The sequence below is a fragment of the Ovis canadensis genome, chromosome 4 (genome assembly GCF_042477335.2).
Source record: "Ovis canadensis isolate MfBH-ARS-UI-01 breed Bighorn chromosome 4, ARS-UI_OviCan_v2, whole genome shotgun sequence".
NCBI classification, from domain to species: Eukaryota; Metazoa; Chordata; class Mammalia; order Artiodactyla; family Bovidae; genus Ovis; species Ovis canadensis.
The window spans coordinates 84,501,139-84,523,451 of NC_091248.1; the positions used below are offsets into that span (position 1 = coordinate 84,501,139).

The window sequence follows — 22,313 nt, forward strand, 5'->3', positions numbered from 1 at the left end:
GGGCCTCGCGGTGCCCACGTTCGAGCCAGGTGGGCAGGGGAGGGGGCACTGCAGGTCGGAGCTGTAAATCCTGTCTCTTTGCGGTTGTTGTTCCCACTCACCACCCGCCGCCCCCCTCCACCCGGGTTGGTTTTTTCTTTTTTTTTCCCCTTTCTTTCCGCCTAGCAGTTGCTATGGGTTACCAGGACGGTTGCCATGGGTTACCGGACTGAGGCCGGCTGGCTCGCTACCTGCCACCCAGTCGCCGCGGCCGGCGGAGCGGCCCGGGTGGGAGGCAGCGGGAGCGCGCGTGTGCGGGCAGCGGCGCGGGGAGTGTGCGCGAGCCGGCCGGGCGCCGCAGCCAACAGGCGGCCTGGGTGCCGCAGCGGGAGCGCCGCCGCCGGTGGGGTGGGGGGCAGAGCTATAAAGAAGGCCCGGAGGTAAGAAGCAAGCAAAAACACAACCACAAGTTATACCCGTGCTGTGCCTCTAGCAGCAAAGACAAGCGGTGTGGGGTTTTGGATGCGTCTACACTTCTCGTCGGGGGAGAAAGGGTATTTTCCTGTTTAGCATAAACCATCTGTATAGTGTCTTTAGAGTTTAAATTCCGCAGAAAAATTGTAGCTTTTTTTTTTTCTTGTTTCCTATTATTTTGAAAGGAAGTCTTTGGAATTTTGGAGAAAAGGGGTCAACTACCAGTTTGCGCAGCTAAAATAAATTAGCGTCCAGTGCACTGTTCCTAACAATGATCTAGAAAAGTTTCCATCAAGAGTGAAGAGCAATTGTGTTTGACTTAAAGGAACAATGGTGACTCGTTTGTGAGCTGCATATGGCAAAGAAGAAAGCCAGAATCCTTTGTAAATATTTCAAATTTAAAGCAATTGTTGCTTATGTACATCGTAAAGTTTTTGAATTCCATTCTGCTAAAATGTATTAATTCCGTATGACCTTTATGTGCAAAGGAAAATTGTACCTATGCTTTGAATGTCTAATTACAATAATTTCAGACAGTTTTTTGTATTTGAAAATGTGTGTATATACATGTTATATATATATAAAATAAAGGTCTCTATTCCAAACAAAAGCAGAAAATAGTATGAAATAAATTGTCCCTCTGTTGAAAAGATGCTGCATTGTATTCACAAAGTGACTTAAATTATTAAGAAGAAAACTTACTTAGAAATAGAATAAGCTTTTGCTATTTTTGTCTTAAAATTTTAGAAGCCTTTCATGGAAAAGGGTCTTCCTTTATGGCTGAAATATTGAAAACCTTATCTGTACCACAGCTGCTCAATAATGATGAATCCTCAAGGCACCAAAAAACATAAACTGAGTTCAAAACAGCATTCAATTTAATGTTGGGATATAATGGTAATTGTGGCTAAGCAAAATGAATTTGTTTAAATTCTTAAGAGCCATAAAATAATTTTTTTAATCTTACTATAGTAAGGTTATTGCATATCACTTGTTTGTATTTAATTATTTAGTAAAATATGAACCAGAGTTAAAAAGCTCCTGCAAGATATTTAATATCTTAAGGTACATAATTCAAGAGTAGCATTTCTGTTTTTCCTTAGTAATTTTTAAAACTTGAAATTTTAACTCAATTTCTTTAATCACTTTCTTCCAAGTGAGACTTTAAAAGAAGCCCTAAGTAACAGGTTGTTGACTTTCATTGTTGACACTTTCAGATTATACATAAACTCAGTTCTGAAACAGAACACATAAACTAGCTTAATAGGTGAATATCGTGCCCTTTCAGAATTAGCCAGAGAAACATAGTTTTGCTGTATATAAATCATAAAACATCCAGGTTAAGAATTCTTTAAATTTGTTACATTTTAAATAGTTTTAAGTAAACATCTATTTTATTTAGTCATGTAAGTAATTGTTTTCTTTCTCTAAAGAAAGCTTTATAAAAATATGCCAGAGAAAAATAAGAGACTTGAACAAAGCAAGAAAGCCACTAGGGGCTGAAGTTCATTTAAATCTCTCAGCTGCTGGGAAATCAGTTTTAAGAAGCCAGTACTTAGATATCAAAACAACCAAACCAAGGCTATGCCTTAAATGTATACAACTACAGTGAATATGAAATCAAATTTTAACAAAATTACCCATTAAAAATTACTGATAATTCAGAAATATACTGAATTTAGATCTAAGTCAGAAGAAATATATTGTATAAAATAAGCAATCCAACAAACATGTTTTTTTCATGTTTAATGTGAAAATGATGATCTCATGAAGTTTACATACCACAGTATTACGCATTACTTAATATCAATTTTGACGGCTATAGTTTCATCATCTAAGAATTACATTACAATTGGTGGCACGATATATGCTTTTCAAAACTACTGTAAAACATAACATGAATACAAATACATATTGCCAAGGAGCTGGTGACCACACTGAAATGACTGAATAGCAAACTTCACATGTCAGCAAGATAAAAAGAAATTGCTAAATCTTTTTTCCTCCAGTATTAAAATAATGAGTCTTAGATGATAAAGTAATAAGATCCAAGATACATTAAATCAAAATATTTACAAAAAATTCAATAACATTTTAGACCAAATAGAAAACAAAAAGGGAAAATTAAGGAAATCATTTATATTCTATATTTAATTTTTTTCTGTTGACTCTCAGTTAACAAGTATTTCAAAGACTTTTTAAAATAATACAGTAACTTTTAATAAACTAGTTAAAATGAGGGTGAGGTAACATTTAATTAAAGCAACAAGTTATCCCCCTTATATAAAGATATCTTCTTGTTAATTTCAGAGATATTTCATACCATTCAACAAGGAAGACATATGAACAGTTATCTCAAGAAAATGCTGCCTCATCTGAAATTTGAAGTTCAAGGTAGTTTATCTAAGATATTTTATCTTTGACCACTATAAAAAGAGACATTTTGTTAAATTATACCAGTCCTTAGGCAGATGCCTTAAAAGAAAGGACTTTTTAAAAATGAATAATTAATTCTGAAATTAGCAAGTTCATATCCTTTTCTATATTATGGGAATATTTACTGGCAAATTTTATTAATTTTTATAAGATCCTACTTTTAACTTAAAGTAACAAGCAACCGTCACAGATACTGAAAGTTATCTAGTGCTAAGAAATTGCACATTAAGTCAGAAAATAAATCATGAACCTCTAATTCTAATTACACACAGATAATGAAAACAAATGGTTGTTCCCAGAAACCATGTGTTAAAGCTGATTTTGGACAATGAAAATGTATTTCTGAATCTATATATTGCAGATTCGTTACCGCTAAGCCACCAGGGAAGCCCTCTATATATTGCAAATATAAGCAAAATGACTAGCGCTATTTCTGGGCTTTTTATTTTTAAAGATGTAAACATTATTTTAACATGTCTCTATTCATAAGATACATTTTCCATCTAAGTGTGAAATAGAATAATGGAAAGGTTAAACACTCTTAAAATATTTCAATCAACCATTCCAAAGCTCAGTGTTTTTCCAGTGCAGAGGAGGGACCCACAAAATTCCAGCTGCCTGTCTGAGAGGCATTCTGGTCTGTGCCGTCAGTCATACACATACCTGCTGTGTTTATGCTAACACTGCCCCAGTAATACAAGAAGAAATGCTCCATCTGGATTTGAAATGCTACCTATTTACCTATCTTTTAAAATGCAATAAAGCCAACTAGATTTTGTTTAAACATATAAATCATTTCATCTGAGGGCAGGATCTCATTTTACCAATAGCGTGCGCTGATCAAGGAGAGTGCTGCATTCACAGGCTTTTAGCTTTTCACAGAAGCTTAGCCAAAATAAGACAACATAAAAATACCACTAATAAACAACACAACATCTCTACAAATTTAAATACTTAATATGACAGTGAGCTTTAGGTAAGAATATATTATTCGCAAGCTTTATTCTCTATGACTGGACACAATTTGCTATTCCTAAAATGGTAACATTAGAATTATTTTTCAGGATTCCTGCGGAGCTGTGCTCATTTTACATCCGTGCGAACTGCTGTCATCACTACTATGTCCAAACCCAGAGGATGAACTGGAAAAGAAGAGAGGGGGGAAAATAATAAAAAGAGGAAATTGGTTTTCACAACACACTCAAAGCCTGAGTAACAGAGGAGAACTTTAATTATCTCCAGTCACAAAGAGAGACAGGAAATTTGGACTTTTAATTAGCCATTTGGAGTGCAGTTGGATATTTTTTTAGCTAGATAATTTAAACGCGAATAATTCAAGTCTGACTAAATGAAAGTCACATAATCAGAATGCAGATAATTGAATTTCTACTGCATTCATTAATTCAGTGTGGAGGTGTGTGTGAAGACTACTATGATGAGCTGTCACAGCTCAATAAAATCTCAGTCAATTAATTTTTTCATTATCTTAGTATTACATCAACAAAAAGTGGAGTGTATATATGTCTATACACATGCATATGTGTACGATGTGTTATATAAATATGTATACGTTAAATCAAAATGCAAGGAAATACCTTTCTGAATCATAATCTATATCGTTTTCTTTTTTTCCTTCCTCTTCTTCAGGGAAACGTCTGTTCATCAAGGCAAACTTGTGAATTGCTTCTTCTACAGAGTACTTGGTCTGCCCAGAAACACATGCCTCGATGTCTTCTGAATTCAGATGACTTTGCAGGAAGAGGTGAAGGCTGCTATCTGAAAGCAGAAGTGCATTCTGTAGAACCCTATGTAAAAGAAAAAAGAAGACACGATCAGTGCACAGGGAGGGACAGTTAGAGGATGGGAGAGAGAAAAACATTCGAAATGTGCCACTGAAGTGATTTCTCTACTCTGGCAAACTTGGCATCAATTACAGACTCTCCCTATTAAAAGGATGAAAGCATATGTTAACTTTTATTCGATTATTTGGAAATTTAGGTGAGTAAAAACATGAAGCTAATAGTTAAGAACATCTGTTAAAAGAATAACTTCAAGGACATTTCTTCAATTTAACCATCTGTTATGACCATGTGGATTAATTATGGAAATATTTTGCTTAGATAGAGAAATTTATTCTGCCTTTAAAAAATTTACTGCCTACCAGCATGTCAGTTCTGTGATCTTTATTGGCTAGGCTGTCATGAAACATCAAAACTTTCAACAACTATTAAAAACTGTATCAAAAAGTCAATACATTTCTCAGCATGTCTTACATTTTCAAACTTTACAAAGATGCTTATATAAAGGTTCACAAGGGCTCAATTGAGAGGGAGCATTTTTTGAATAGTTAAGGTTGACCTGAAATTTCTCCAGAATCTTCAGCATATTTTAAAATGAGTCACTAAATAAAATTGCTCCCAGCCAGTTTTACCATGTATGTAATTAAAATATGATAAGTCTATAACAAGTACATAAAAGCCTTCCCACATTCCAAGATCAAAGTTTACAAAGGGAGTACAGATTTCAGCTAGTACATCATGGAGAATGAAAAAGTGCCCTGTAGCCAAAGATATACATGCTCAAATTCATTTTATCAGTTAATGTGTCTTTTCTGAAATGCATATCAAAGAACACCCTTATGTTTAAATAAAAACTGGTTTTCTCTTTTTAGCAACGATTTTGACATATGATAATTTAGTCTCTGTTAATAGTTCAATAATGATATAACACAAAACACTAAGACCGGATGCTGGGGACAAACCGGGAACACTGAAACGCAAGTATAATTCTGTTCAACACAGGATTTTTCATATGGAGATCTATGAGAAATAGAGTCTTTCAGACCAACAAAACTTACCTTATATTCTGCGTGTTTAAATGCAGAAAACAAGTTAATTAGAAAAGTAAACAAGTTAATTAGAAAAGTAAATCTCTTTTGATCATTCATGTCAATTTACTTAAAAACCAAGGTCACTGGAATATTTCCTTCTCTTTCAAATAAGACAGTTATTTCTTAAAGAAGGCAAGCATCTAACAATACACAGTATCAAAACCAGAATCTGGCTGTCCTCTTTGCTTCAGATAGGTTTACAAATGGTTTTTGAGAAAACTTTCTTTACTGACCTACTAAAATGAAAAGTAAAACCTTTGTGCGTTTTTAAAAGGCAAAGCCTCAAGCAAAATAGCTAAATATTTCTACTCTTCCATGTCCTCTGCCCTGAATTCCCTCAGTAAATGACCATATCACATGATGAAGATTAATTTACCAAGTACAAGGAGTAAAGTAGTAAATCCTTTTTACTACTCTTTGAGATTTATTTTCTACATTTATAAATGTTTACCACTCTTGTTTTAAATGCTTCAAATCAAGAGAAGATTTATACAGCAACGACCCATTAATATTAACTTGAATTCGCTGTGAAGTTTGAACTGAGTGTTTCCTGTGTCCTTTTGTCAGTGGTTTCCTGCCCATGATGTTACAAGTAACTGTTCATGGGATTATACTTACTGCTTTGTTTCTGTTGGAAATGTGTTTTATTTTCTTTATAAAATAATGGGTAATCTTTAAAATTGATTTTGGATGCTTCGAGGCATTACACCACAAAAGTAATGAGCACTAATGCCAATGATATTGGACACAAATTCATTTTAGCTTTATTTCATGTCTAAAGCAATTCTATTGAGCCTTGAACTGGTCACACACTGTTATTAACTTGCTAGTAACCTAACACATGGGTACAGCAAACAAAAGTGATCAGAGTCCAGGTTGATCAGAACCTCGAGGCTACTGTCTTTTTTCTTGAACTATAATTCAATTTCCAATTTTACTGTACATTAGACTCATTATTTCCTTCTTGTCTTTCTGCTTCATACTGCCATCTGGAGGACACACAAGTGAACAGCCAGAGGGAGCTTGGCACACCTAGTTCAAAATTCTGAAAGGGGAGAAGGATGTGGCTGGGAACATCTGAAGACCGGTACAGAGTCTTGAGTGCAATAACATCTGCCCAGTTTAGGTTTTGTGAATTTCCTCTGTCTGGTTAGCTAAATTTATGCCATTGTACTCCATGGATAAGTTTTAAATAAGCAAAAATAATTTTTAATTGTATTTATGATTTTTATTTTCAGTCAAGTGTTTCATTCCAAAATTAAAAATACAAAATTTTCAGTGTTTTCCCATCTGGTTCAGTAAGCATAATTAGTTCATTTTAAGTAATATCTGATTTACTATATATCAGAGTATTGTGACTGCCATCATAATATTAAATCCTATTTTTACCCTAGTCATACTTAAACCACATTTGCCACAAACAAATTTAATAGCAGAAAATCAACTCCAAACTTGACATCAACTTCAAACTTAAAGAGTACTTTGTAAAACAGTCAGTAAAATGTCACCTTTATAAGTCTCCATAAAAATAAACGTATATAATTTTCAAGCCCTCATAAAAGGAACAAAAAATAGCCTCTAGAATTTTAAAGGAATTTTAAGCACAAGGTATTTATAACATGAGCCAAAAGTTATTCCTTTCTCCATAATAACTTTAAACAAAGCAAAACCTGTTTTTGCTCGAATTAAACACATTTGAAAATCTGGTTTTCCTCAACACGAGTTTATTAGGTGTATTCTATATTGCTTCAGCTGAGAATATATATAGCTATGCAAATCATGTAACCCTAACTAAGGATGCCCTGAGTCTACAGAACCCAATATAATGATATATATACACATCTGTATAGCGGGTGGAAGGTTAGCAGTTTGATGTAGAAAAAAAAATTAATTCAGCCTGTTTACCTCTTACCATGAGAAAAAAACAAAACCTACAAATCTTCATTGAAGACATTCATGATCTGTGCTGTGGTGCCCTCTATTGAACATAAAGACTTATGAAAATTGTGTGTGTGTCTATGTGTGTGTGTGTGTCTGTGTGTGTATAAAACTAGCTGTAGTGTTTCCATGATACCCTTTCATAAAAAATTTTTTATATAAATTCATTAAATTTTTAAGACATACAGAACTGTAATATGAAAGTCTACCTTGTAAGGTACGTGTAGTTATATTAATGGGATGAATTCAGTAAAGAAGAAAAGCTGGCACCCACTTGTGATAGCAAAGTACAAAAAATAGTAGGAATGCCAGTTTCATAGCTGGAGACTTACCAACAGAGCTATAATTTAGTCTATAACTTCTTTGTTCATAACTATTAGTAAAAGTGACTTACAATTTAAAATTAGCCAGGGAGGAAATCCCAAAGGGAGATTATACCCAAGACTGAGGAAAAATGAATACATTTGAAAAATTTCACAATCATACCAACTTTAGCTAGCATTTAAGAGTTCTAATTATAAAGCTGCCAGTTCCTGGGATTAATATAGTGCCTCCGCCTTTCTTATAATTTCCTTATCTATAAAACTGAGATGAAACTTGACCCCTAATATTGTCATAGGTATTGAGATAAAACACGTAAAAAGCTAAACATAGCCAGTCTTCAATAAAATGGTATAAATTCCTCTTATTTGGTACCTCAGCAAAGGAACAACTTTCTAATTTCTCTATGAAGACTGCCTGGCTATGTACTTTGTTGTCAAATATGTATTACTTCACAAATGACCTTAAAATGGAAAAAATACATATTTATATTATAGATACACACCTATGCACAGAAATAGCAGTATTTTGGTTTCAAAGAGGTTGAACATATATAACACTCTTGGTTTATAACTTCAAAATTTATATAAAAACCAAGTTTTTTAAGAATTCAAAAAGCAGCATGTTTTATTTGGGGCATTTATTGGGGAGCCCCCTAATTTCAGTCCCCTTCATCATCACCAGTTTAAAAACCAAGTCTTAAAAATACATGCTAAAAAGGGAATTCCTGGTGGTCCAGTGGTTGGGACTCTGTGCTTCCACTGCAGGGAGTTCAGGTTCAATCCCTGGTCAGGGAACTAGGATCCTACATGCTGTGTGGTGCAGCCAACAATAATTAAAACTACACGCTAAAAATCTACAATACACAGGCATATTCCGTACTTTAATATTGTGGTGTTTTCTTCTTAAATTCCAGAAGTGCCCTACAAACAAGGAACAGGGTACCAATAGTAGCCTCACTTAACGGGTAACCCACAGGGCCTCAGAGGACACCAAGGTGGGGCCAGGACACAGATGGCTGAGTTGCACGTGGCATCCAGGTTCCCAAAGTGGGCTTAGGCTGGGGGGACAGAGGGGTCCACTAGAGGCAAAGACATGCAAGGTTGCTATTTCTACACACATGGGACAAAGAACAAGACTATGTATCAGATTTGAGGGGCACAGAAAAGACGGTGGGGAGGATAGCAGGGGCCACAGCATTCAGAGCATTTAAATGAGGACTGAATCCAATGGTGTGGTATTAGACTCCTTGTTTCCTTCAGGAGCAGACTACACAGAAGCACCAGCTTTCATTTTTCATGTGAAATTCATCTCTTGGAGACTAATGTTCACAGACCATAATGGGACAAATACTCACAATGGTGTCTGCTCCATGATTTGACTTCTGGATGACATCAAGATTCAACTTTAATGAATCAAGACATCCCTGATAAGTAAGCAGTTGCCTCCCCGCTAGAATGGAAGCTTCAAAAGGACATGGATATGTGTCCGTCTTGTGCAGTCCTATATCCTCAGTACCCAGCCTGGTCAAAAGCAGTCACTTCATACATTGGCTCACTGAGTCCTTTCCCAACCCTCCTTTGAATGACACAACTATCCATGAGGTCGGTGATGCGTGTATTACATTATTGCACTTTCCAGCAAACCAAGGCTCACAGGAATGATTGACTTTTCTGAGGTTACAGAGCCAGAAAACAACCAGGAGCCAAGATTCACAGGAGAGCTGGAACCCAATCCCTCGAGCTCCTGACCCAGGACACTTTCCATTATGACCTGTGCATGAAATTCAACCAGCAAACTGCCAAACCATACAGCGTGCAAGAATAACCTAGAGTAACTAAGCACAACCCCTCAACAGCCTACTGACTCTCACACCGGCATGAATTTGGCTGCCCAATTGTGCAAGGAAAGGTCATGTTCAAAACAATGAAGTAATTCCTAGTCAAAAAAACACATGCCTTGAGCTTAACAAGCAACATAACCAAAGAGACACATGGTGTCCTTTGATGTCAAATAAGGATACTTCTCTACAGAAAACAGGCAGCTCCCCAGATGCTTACGGAGACTTCAGGATATGACTAGCCCTGTCCAGGACTCACTGGCGATGGCTGGTCTGCAGTTTTCCCCAGTAGCATCTGGAGTGACAGGCCACTCTGCAAACTTGTCTGTGGGGATCAGCTCTTTAGGGAGAGGCCATCAGCCACCTGGGTCTCATATAGACAATTAAAATTGGAGCTATCCCCAAAGGGAAAGGGCAGGAAAAACTTGAGCAGGTTTTTGTTCTGTCATGCCTATGAAACGCCACAGAACACCACTGTTAGGATTTCTGAGGACTTGGCTTGGTTAGATTCTTCTGTTCTCTTGTCATTTTTATTCCTCTGTTTCTACCCTCCCTTTTTCTTTTCCAGCCCTCCCTCAATTTATAACCTTGGCTGTTGCTGTATGTCTCCATGACCCCTTCAAAGGAAAAGCATGATACCAATCTAATAGAAATAAATATTAATATTCATGCGGATACTTAATACCCAAGCCTTTGATGAGTGAGCCATAGAGAGAGAGAGCCAGAGGGCAGTATATTATTTCAGGCTAGCTCAAAGGTGCCAAGTAGAAAATTCAAGATGGCTTCAGATCCTGAAGCTAGTAGAAAAAGAGTTCAGGAGACTGGGCCCTGCCAGTAACTAGTAGTCATAGGACTCAGCTTATTCCCTTATCTATAAATAGGAACATAGAAAAATTAGCTCAAAGCTATTTCATGTCTAAGTGCATTAAAACAGTAGCTGGCACTTGGATATCACACATTATATTTCAGTCTGTTGTGAGAGCTTTACATTCATTAACTGATTTAATCCTCTTGACAGCCTTATGAAGTAGATACTATTATCACCCCATTTTACAGGTGGGCAAACACAAGCACAGAGGAGGTAAAAGGCTTGCCTAAATTCCCAGCTAATAGGTAGCAGAAGCAGGATTTGAACCCAGGCAGTCTGGCCTCAGAGTCTGTGTGCAGATTAGTGTATTGTCCCACGGGATGAATATTCCAGGATTACAGAGTAGAAATTTAAAAAAGAGGAATTATAGCAGTATGAATTCAAGTCACTTTCACTGCCGTACCAACCATTACCAAGTGTTCCAGAGCTAATAACCCACTGTGTACATGTGTGCTAAGACAATCAGTTGTGTCCAACTCTTTGCAACGCCATGGACTGTACCCACCAGGCTTTTCTGTCCATGGGCTTCTCTAGGCAAGAATACTGGAGTGGGTAGCCATTCCCTTCTCCAGCAGATCTTACTGACACAGGAATTAAACCCATGTCTCTTACATCTCCTGCATTGGAAGGCAGGTTCTTTATCACTAGCACCACTTGGGAAGCCCCAATAACCCACTAAGACTATTTAAACACCAATAAATACTCCCTTATAAACATTCCCTCCAAAGAGTAGCAACAAGTTATTCACTCAGAGGATCTCAGAACAGTGTTAGCAGCCCACTGTAGAGCTGATGTTGGTATGTCGATCCTAAACGTTGTAAATAAAGAGAGTTTCTAAGAAGTGCCTTTTAATAAGGCACATTTATTTCCTGGCAAATTTTACTCTTGTCAGCTAAACTCCCAAGCAATTTGGCTCTGCTTTATAGCTTAAGGGAGTATATATTTATTATCTGATTCAATTAGTTCATTGTTTTCTTTCTGGAAGGTTTGGTCCTGAATATGCACTGTGTGAGGTAAGCCACAAGGTGGTGCTCTAATATAGGAAATGACTGAGCACAGCACAGCACAAATCGATTTATAGTTCTCAGGAGGACTAGTATTGGCTTCTATTGCCCAATACCTGAAAGTTACTGTAGAGGACTGAATTGTGTCTCCTTGAGAGAGATGTTCTTCTTAAATCCCAGTAACCTATGATCATGACCTTATTTGGAAATAAGGTTTTAGCAGGTGTAATTAAATTAAGGATCTCAAGACAAGATGATCCTGGATTTAGGGTGGGCTCTAAATCCAATGATTGATGTTCTTTTGAGAGAAAGGAAAGGAAATCTGAGACACAGAGAAAAGAAAGACATGTAAGGATGGAGGCAGGGATTAAACTAGCTTCCCTGGTGGTTCAGACTCTGCCTACAATCTGCCCAGGTTCAATCCGCAGGTTGAGAAGATACCCTAGAGAAGGGAATGGCAATCCACTTCAGTATTCTTGCCTGGAGAATCCCTTGAACAGAGAAGACTGGTGGCCTAAAGTTCACGGGATTGCAGAGAGTCAGACACGACTGAATGGCTAACAACATAGGAAATAAATTATTGAGCATCCCTCCAAAGCAGATTATCAACATTTTAGAAACAGGAACATTCTCTCCGGCTTGACCACAGGACCCTCAGTTCTTACAGAATGCTGTGCTCGCATGTCCCATCTGGCCACCAGAGTTTCTGCACACTTACTTTCTGAGGAAATCTTCCAAACCCTGACGACGCTGATCTACATGCTGGCGATTGTTCATGTTGAAAAATAGGTTTTTAGATGGAAGTTCTGGCAGTTGTCTTATGAGAAAGAAAAAAAAATTTTTTTAATCATCAAATCAAGGTGATTTAGTTACAGAAATCCCTCAAAATGAAAGCAAATCATGCATGATAATTATCACATAATTATTATATAATTATACACATATTTTATAGTTATATTATACAATAAGGATATGAAGAAATCAGTTAACTTAAAGAAAAAATATTTTTAAACATTTTTGAGGACTTTCATGATCAATACTCATATAAATTAGTATAATTCAAGTGGTAAATTTTGAATTCAGAGGCAACAGCCAAAAAAATAAAGCTATATATTGCAATTGAGAAGAAAGCCTACAAAATCCTTCTTATATATCAATACATGTCAATTTTTTAATTGATGTATATTGTTTACAATCTTATGTTAGTTTCAGGTGTGTTCCATTGTTTTTCAGGTTGTTATCCATAAATTATTACAAGATATTGAATATAGTTCCCTGTGCTATTCATTGTTACTTATTTTATATATAGTGGTGTGTCAAATTTTTAAATATTAAATATAATAATAAAGTCTTTTTCAATATACTCTTTAAATCACTTACACCAGTAATGCATTACTTTGGAGTCTCTGCCTCAGCCACACAAATTCTCTATACCTTCTTCTCACACAGGATGTTTTCATTGTAAAACACATGCTATTGGTCTGTTTAAAGAAAACAAAAAACATAAGCCAAAAATGTGCTTTTCTTGTATCTTTAACACTCTATATGTCCCAATATTCATTTAAAGTAGGATTTTAAAAATCAAAAATAGATTTGCATTTATGCCAGACTCAAATCTTGCATATAACCCACCAACATAGCATCCATGAAGACAGCTGGGGTGACATTAATGAGCAGTGATGTCCTAGGGCAAGGCATGAACCTGCCTTTCCCTGAGTCCTGACATAGCTTCCTGCTCATCTATAGCACTCCTTTCAGAGGCAAATCATAAATATTAGACAAAATCCTGAAGCATAAATGATCAGTAAAAGCTCAGGGTTATCCATTGCATTTAACCCCATCCATCCATCCGTGGAGAAGTCTTTGGGGATTAGCGACACCTTCTCATGGTCCTCAACGTGACATTGCAGAAGGCCACGTCCTTGATACGGCCATCGCCACAGACCACACAAATCACCAGGGATCCTGAAGTCACCTTTAAATAAGAGATCAGCATTCCCCTTCTCTACTAGGTGTGCAAGAGAGTGTGATCAAGTGAAAGAGGCGTGTAGTGCACAGGACAAGTATGTATGTGGAGAACCCAAAGTCCAGTACTGGCTCTGCTATAAGGAAAGTGACTTGAACTCCAGTTCCTCAGATGGGAAAATAGGGATGAGCTAGCGCATCCCTGTTTCCCAGGGTCATTGTCAGGACTGACAATATGCAATGGTAAATGTTATCTCAATATTATCATTAGTTACTAGATGTAACTGGTACTTTCTGTTACTTTAAGGCAGATTTAGGAAAAGCCACCCTCAGAGTCCCTACCTGAAGCAAAACCTCGATGCTTCTCCTGTGGGTTTTACCCAAGGCTGTTTCTCCTTTGTGTAAAACAAGAGACTGGCTTATGTCTATTGGTTTTGTAAGAAGATCTCTATTCTGCCTATTAATTTCAACATTCTATTTAATAATCTTTATACTACCAAATGAGAAATTTTTTTGCCCCAGAGATTGATATTATTTCAAAAACTGTTATCAACCTGCTTAATATGCACCAAAGGCTGTTTTCTCTGGGAAGTGTCAGTGATAGTAGGCATTCCTAACCGTCCCCATGAGATGTACAGCACAGTTCCTGGTATTCCTGAACTTTATAAAATTCAAAGAATCTCAGGATGCAGAGAGGTTAAGAAATTTGTCCACAAAGTAGTTACTGGCCTAAATCTCATTGTGGACAATTTAGCAGCAAAACGCGCTAGATGGAGTTTGTAGCACAATAATAACATTGTGGTGTGGATTTCAAAGCACACCAGGGCCTCCCTCTGATGTGACCCTTGGGGACTCAGTCGGCAGGCCGTTTACATCAGAGTTTGTGCCCCAGTGAGGCCTGGGTGGGCATCCTCTCAGTGCTCTCTCCCTAGAGAGGACCAGGCCACTGCAGAGCCTCCTGAGCCTTGGGCACAGACGGAGTCCAGGTCAGCTCCCTTCATTTCTCTGCTCAGAACCACTGTGGATGGAATAACTGGAGATCCATGTGGTGCCCACACCAGACAAAGGTCTATCTATAAGTCCTTCATTTGCAGGACAAGCTCAGGAGAGAATGCATGAAGGGCTACTCACCTCGACCATCTGTTAGTTTAAAATTCCAGGTAAATGCTACGACTTCAGAGTTGTCTGGTATTATTTCCCTTGAGGCTAATTTAAATGGTTTAAACACCAGCTCCTCTACCTGCAAAGCTCTATGGGTCTATGGGTGCAGTGTCTAAGCAAGGCTAACTAGAACTATCCAGGCTCCCCACCCATTCCTAGTCATACAACAGGTGGAAGCCTCTTCAGGATCAGGTTACACTGAGAAAACTAATTTATTAAGTTCCTCTAAATCTAGTTGCTGATTTCTGCTATCTACCAAGCCAAGAACATGTATTTATTGTCAATTTATTAGAATCTCAGAGAAGTGCCAACCACTACTACCACAGAAAAATGCCGGAGCACTACCAAATAGTACTTGTGGAACCCATTATTTCTGGCTTTTAATGGACATTTCTGAACTCACATCAAGTTATTTATGTAGAAAAGAAGGATCTATACTTTCATTAACTCCCTAAGGATAATTCAATTTCATACCTACTATAAAGTGTGTCAATAAATATGTCAAAATTTGACCCACAAATTTTTTAGAGGAAGTCAGAAGGCAACTAAAGAATTTCATTTTCAAATGCTCAGTCTTATATACTCGTGTTATAATTTTCCACACAGAATGCATATCTAGAGTGACCTTATGGGTAAAACCAAAGCAAAATCAAAATACAAGGCATACCCTGATAATGCCCTTCAACACCATCATCAAAAAAAAAGCATTCTGAGTTTTTACTTATTTTCTAAGTTGAGGAAGTTTGAAAGAAAAAGGGAAGAAAAGAGAAAAAAGAGAAGTTCAGTGGCATTGAGGTGACCAATATAATAATTTAGCTACTAACAATGGGAAGAGTAAAAAGTGGCTAAATTTTATCTCACTTGTATAATACTACATAGTCACTGAGAAAATCTGAGCCCATTTCTATGCTTTCAAGAGAAGTCTGAACTAAATTAGACAGAAGAAATGACTATCTTCATGGTCAAGGGCTAATAAGCTATATACACCTGTGGGCCAAATCCAGACACCACTTGTCTTCACAAATAAACTTTTACTGGAACACAATTACAGTCATTCATTTATGTATTGTTTATGGCTGCTTTCAGTTATCCTGAGAGTCTGTACGGCCCACAAAGCCAAAGATTTTTACTACCTGGCCCTTTACAGAAAAAGACCTTTATTCAAGATAATTATAGGAGGCCACACAACACACAATACTCCTCAAAAGATTATGATACAGTATTATTTCCTAATAAAATAAGTCATTTCTAGTTAATTACTTCTCTTAATTACTCAGAATTGAGACCAAGGCAAAAATAATTGCACATATTCATTTCCCACTTTTCTGTTCTACATATAAAACACTGCACATCTCTTTTCCAGAGAACTCAACATCCTCTCAGAACTTAAGATTTATCAGGTAATATAGTCTGCAGAAATATGCCATAACAGATCATAAAGAAATACCATTAATGAGCTATAAAAACTCTGTGAATTTTAGATGTTTCACATCTTCAACATGAAGGCAATAAACATTAAAATATTAATATTAACAAAGGTACAACGAGGAATTCAAATAAGTCCATTTTTCAACTTTAGGAACCATCATATTACTTCATTTAAGAGACAAGCATTAGTTGCAATCATTCAAATTCAGTTCTTTGAATTAGAAACATTTTTATAAATTTCACTTATATCGTAGTACCCATCAAATGAATGCTACCTAAAAATTACTATGATTTCTATGTACTATTGATGGCATACTTACATGAATACATATCTCATAGTCGATATAAGAGTGCCAGAAGTCCTCCTTCTGAATCCTAGGATCTCGAACCCAGACACTTACAAATTCCTGTAAGGGCATCACAAAGAAATATGTTTCCAAACTGCAAGTAGGGCTCCGAAGGGCTGAGAGAAATGACTGTACTAGAACAAAACTGAAAGGCGCTTTAACTTATGTGGTTGTAATCCTTTAAAAAAACAAGAAGTTAATGAATCAAGCACCACAGGAAGTCCAAAAAACACTATTGCCACAAATGGAATTTTTACAATAATGCAAAACTGAGCTGGGCTCGATTTGGTTTTACAGGTTATATGAAGACAATAAGAACAGAGTATTCTGAAACTGATTTTCAATTTTTAATCATGAAAAATAGGTTCACATTTTTATCAAGTTTTAAAAAAGGTCATTTCATTTCTCTGCATTAAAACTACAGGCCCTGCCTGATAAGTTACTTGCTGCTGCTACTGCTAAGTCGCTTCAGTCGTGTCCGACTCTGTGCGACCCCAGAGACGGCAGCCCACCAGGCTCCCCCGTCCCTGGGATTCTCCAGGCAAGAACACTGGAGCGGGTTGCCATGTCCTTCTCCAGATAAGTTACTTGCTAGAACACTAACAAGAAAGAGTGACAAAGGTCGTGTGAAAAGCAAGCAAGGAGGGCTGAAAATCACTTTTGCGCACCCCATGCCTGAGAATAAGCAATACTAACTTAGTAATATGAACAGAAAGATGGGTACTTTTAACATATGTTTCTATTCTTAAAATACACTTTCCCATGTGGTAAACTACTTCTTCATAACAACCTCATGTTATAGGTAAAAGTTAGAGAAGTTAAAAAAATACAGAGTAGATCATTTTATTCCTTTTTAAAGATAATAAGAACAGGAAACACGGGGTAAATTTTAAAATACTTTTTGAAAAAGTGCTCTTCACTACATCAGCTTAATTTTAAAATATGAAAACATGTACAACAAAAAATTGTTATGTTTGGCATGATAATCTTTGAAAGTATTATTAATACATTTGGTGATTATAAATTTGCTAACTGAATTTCATTTTACATATTTTTAACCTTTTGTTTTGAAGAAGAAAAAAGACTTCAGGACTGAAATTGTAGGCATTTCTACTGCTTTGCTTTAGCACATCTGAGAAGCAGGCTGTCAATCCTCCAGAGCAGCAGCAGAAGAAATATTATGGAGTTTTCTGGACAAAGAACCTCCATTCTGTTATGCAGATAATAAAATGAGAGTGTGCAAGACAGAAAATTAACAGAAAGGGAGAAAGACAGTCCACATTCCCTTAAACAGCTTTTGCTACCTGTAAGTCTCACCTTCTAAAGTAATACTTTGTTCTTGCATTGGAGATTTCTACCCAACTGCTTGTTCTCAATACGCATACAGAGGTGAAGACTTAATGCTCCAAAAAGACTTATTTTGAAATCTTTTCATTATGTATTTTTAAAGTCATTTAGAAGACAGACAATAAAAACAAGGCAACAATACAGCAATGTTCTAAACATTTTGGCCATTATTTCTTAAACACACATTCTTAATTATAAGAAGGATTAGAAAAACAATTGTTGATAAGAGCCCCTCTTACATAAAGTGTAGCTGGTTCAGTGTAAAGCAGATTCCGCCCAGGGGCAGAAATGAAACAGAACCCAGGCACCCTGCCCTCAGGACACATTTCACCGCCATCTGCTACCAGAGTGTGTACTTAACTCATTTTCCCGCAGTGCTTTTCACACACCCATAGTTCTTAGAAGGAATGAATCAATCATCAGTGAATCAATAAACAGAGGGACAAATAGGTTAAGGATAGGAGAGAAGATCAGAGTCCAGGGTAGACCACATCTAACCCTCTAAAGTGTCCCCATACACTCAGGGCAAGACAGAATGTTGACAAGGGCTACCAAGGTTATCCTGCCCCCATTCAGCCGGACTAAGGGAGAAGTCTCCTAGTCAACCAGTCACATGTAGGCCACACTCCCTCACAGGGTGCTGGCAGCTCCACTTTTCCACTGGAGAAGCAGAAGTTCTTGAAAATCCCACAGGGAAAATTAAATATTTCCAACAGTTCAGTGTTCCACATTAACAGCAGAAGACACACACCCGTTACTGAAATAGTGAGCCTTTCCCCAGGTTAAACAAAAGCGAAAAGACAAACAAATGCATTTGCCAATTTTATACAAACCTGTCATTTAAAAAAGGGTTTCTGAACTAAAATTATAGAATCCACAGTTACTACAGCATCACAGACTCCTTGACCACTCAACATATTATTAATTGAAGATGGTAGTAATGACAAATATTTCTCAAAAAAATCAGAACTTTTCCCCCCTGTTTGTCTGCTATTGCCCAACTACTAACATCTAAACTTTGAGTAATATGTCCCTTTTCATGGAAAGAACACTGAAATTATGGTCACAAGACCAGGGGTGAATTCTTGTTCACTTACTTCCTAAATTATGTGCTTATTCACTGAGCCTCTGTTTCTACATCAGGAAAATAGGAATGATGGCTATCCAACCTATCTCAGCTGTTCATTAAGAGGATCAAATTATAAAATACCTGTGAAAGCAGCAGGAAAATTTTATTGTGCTACATGAAGTCAAATATTATATAGACAGGAAAGTGCTTATAAACCCAAAGCATGAAGGTCTTCCCATAGACCTTGGTAATAAGCAATTCAGAAAAGCTAACACAATTATCTTTTTCAAGTACAAATTTATTAATTTAAGAACCTAGTAGCAAATACTTTAATACTGTAATTTTTCAGTAAAAGGCAGAGACCTGAAGATTTCACAGGACTTGCTCGGAGCAGGCCCCTCATAATATTTGTAGAAGGAATGAATATCATAATGACAAATTACAGTAAGGAACCTAGTTCCCTCATCTTAATGGGTTAGAATTCTCAGATTCTACCTTTATTAATACTCATTACATCTAATCTTTCTGTAGGGAAGGATATGTTGAAAACAGATTCTAAAACTAAGCTGGGAAAAAAAAAAATCTCCTAAGAACACAGCAATGCAGGCTCCAATGAGAGCGTATTTTGAGTTGGAGGCACACTCAAAATACACACTCAAAATTAACTATGGTGCTAAGTCTCCAAATACTTTCTCAGTCCTGAAAATCTTTAACTTGGTTGAAGTGCTAAATAGTAAGCTTCCTTCCTTCTCATTCCCTTCCACATCTCTGTGGCCCTGAGAGCCATCCCAAGCTGCTGTTCTTCACATCCTGTTACCATTCCAGGGTGACCTCATCCAAACATATGGTTTCAAGCACACAGCATGAACTGATGATTCTCTCTCCATCTCGGTCCAGGCATCTCCCCACATATCCAGCCTCCTGCCCAGAAGGTTCACTTGAAAATCCCATTAGTGCACAGAGTCCACACCCTTCCCACATCCTCCTCCTCATCTCATCCCCAGCAACCCAAGCCAAAAATCCAGAGTCCCCAGACTTCTGTTTTTGACTCGCTGACCAAGTCCTGCAGTTTCACACTCCTCTGATACACACACCACTCTATTCCCTCTGTGAGTGCTCTGACCCAAGGACGGATAGCATGCCCAATGTTAATGCAAGTGCTACTAATTGATCTCTGGGCCTGTATCCAATTCATCCCCCATATTAAAACAAGAACAGTTCCAAAGCACACATCTGATGATGTCATTTTCCTGCTGAAAATCCTACAAACCTGTCCCATGACCTTCAAGATCAAGTTCAAACTCTGTAGCTAGCACAATACAGCCTTTCATGATTTTCACGCTACTTATCTCCAAAGACGAAGCTTGGGTCACCATACATGATAGGTCATTTCACCCCTGCACGCCTCTGAACACGCTGTTCTCTCTGCCTGCACTGCAGTCCTCATCTCGCTTTCTGCTTTTTCCTTTATTGTCATCATCTGGTTCTTTCATTTTTTGCTAACTCAAATCCGTTTTCAAAACGTAACTCAGTCTCTAGAAATCCTTCTGAAATTCCTCTGGAAATCCTCAGATTCCTCCAGTCTGATTAATTTGACTCTTCTCCAAGCCCCTGCCGCCTCCAGGCAGACCTTGGGCATCCTCTCTTTTCACCGTGCCTTGTTGCACTGTACTTACCTGCAGGCCTCCTTCACTAGATGCTAAGCTCCTTTAGGGTAGCTTAGGCTTTGCAGTATAACTTAAGTGCCTGGCACATCCAAAGCAGTCCATTAATACCACTTAATGAATAAATGAATGCCTGTAGGAATAAATGAATTGTCTTCAAGGGGAAAAATAAAGATGAGATCAAACTTCAACTGAAATAAAAACCTCATCCACTTGGGCTCTTGGACTCCATGAATTAATGATAAGTTATTTAGCAGCTGGTCTAAAGTTTATCTTAATTTAACAAACTCCTTCCTCTAAGGGCGTGCCAATTAACAGCACATGGCTACAAGAGCAATGTTTAAGATCTATGAGAATCAACTGTTTTTCGAGCACCCTAAAGAACTCCAGAAGCACCTATTTACATAGAAATAATTGAAAATCATCCTGAGAGCTCCAATAACCGGAGTCCCCTAAGACTTCTACCAGATGACAATTTGTTTGCCTAGTTGGAGTTAAAATGTGTACTTGAAAGTAATAAAAGTACATTTATTTTAAAATATTCCATAATTCAGATGGGCCTCCCCTCCCCCACACCACAATTAGTAGGAATTAGTGAAGTTTCACGATACTTCCAGCTATGAACAGCACACCCAGGAAGCCAATGTTCACCTATAATCCCTTAATTAGACGCATCCCTCATGATCCTGCCCACCATCCTTCAAGGGAATGTTGACAGCCTGTCAGCCACAAAGGACAGCTCCAAGTTCCATACCTAGAATCATATGGATTTCCTATGAAAATTGCTTCTGCAGCAGCAGTTAGTCAATTTAATAACCTTATTAAACACTTTAATGACTTCTTGAGCCTAATGATTATTTCTAGTATGAAGAAGTCAGGCAGAGTAGAATTAAAAATTTAAGCTAACCGATCCCTACTGTTCTCCATGTGAAATAGGCTTCTGAAGAAAGACTGCTGCACTGTTTGAAAATCTAATTCCTATGTTGTCTTATAATAGTCACGCCTTGGTTCCGGTGTACCCCCTTCCCTCTCCCAGCCCCATTCCACGTTCAACGTTTATCCACGTATCCATCTACCTTGTCTTTTTTCCCTTAGTCCTTATATGAGATGAAATCAACAGTAAAAATCATCATACTGAACAAAGCATGCATATGGGTCATGCACTGCAGTGTTTTACACGTTTTCCTTTAATCTTTACAACAATCCTAAGAGGTCAGTAATATTATTACCCCATTTTACAGACTTTAAAAAAAATTGGCTTCTAAAGCTTGAACAACTGGCTCAAAGTCAAATGGCCATTAGGCTCAGCTAGCTTTCAAACTCTGGTCTGCCTTGCTCCAAAGCCTGGGCCTTACACACATTCTATCTGGTGGTTCTTAAGCAATAAATAATAAATCTCCAATTTCACTGTATTTTCAATTTCACATAAGTGCATTATTCTGGAGTGGAAAAAATTATTTTCTTTGCTCTTAGCTACAGCATCAGTTCAACCAGCATGCTCTTCTGAAATTCTGTCCCACTAGCCTCTCAAAGGCCTTATATTTTATTTTCATATTTGTAGCACCAAGCACAGTACTGGCAT

General features: G+C 37.3%; 1 protein-coding gene and 1 long non-coding RNA gene across 9 annotated transcripts in view; one reads left to right on the forward strand and one right to left on the reverse strand.

The window, feature by feature from the left end:
- The first annotated feature begins 205 nt into the window (after positions 1–205).
- Positions 206–5,140, forward strand: LOC138439401 (uncharacterized). 2 transcript variants are annotated; one of them, XR_011256720.1, is made up of 3 exons: positions 206–419; positions 2,764–2,847; positions 3,954–5,140. It is a non-coding gene; the product is annotated as an uncharacterized lncRNA (long non-coding RNA). The 2 variants fall into 2 exon arrangements; XR_011256721.1 differs by having other exon boundaries at positions 417–533.
- SNX10 (sorting nexin 10) overlaps positions 2,185–22,313 on the reverse strand; it is a 66,572-nt gene continuing 46,443 nt past the window's right edge. For all 7 annotated transcript variants that reach the window (XM_069588151.1, XM_069588154.1, XM_069588155.1 and 4 more), the window contains 5 exons: positions 16,625–16,711; positions 13,131–13,231; positions 12,469–12,567; positions 4,485–4,694; positions 2,185–4,031 (listed from right to left, as the gene is read on the reverse strand). In XM_069588151.1, coding sequence (XP_069444252.1) covers positions 3,950–4,031; positions 4,485–4,694; positions 12,469–12,567; positions 13,131–13,231; positions 16,625–16,711 — 579 coding nt within the window. In that variant the 3' untranslated portion in view covers positions 2,185–3,949. The remainder of the gene's footprint in view (positions 4,032–4,484; positions 4,695–12,468; positions 12,568–13,130; positions 13,232–16,624; positions 16,712–22,313) is intronic.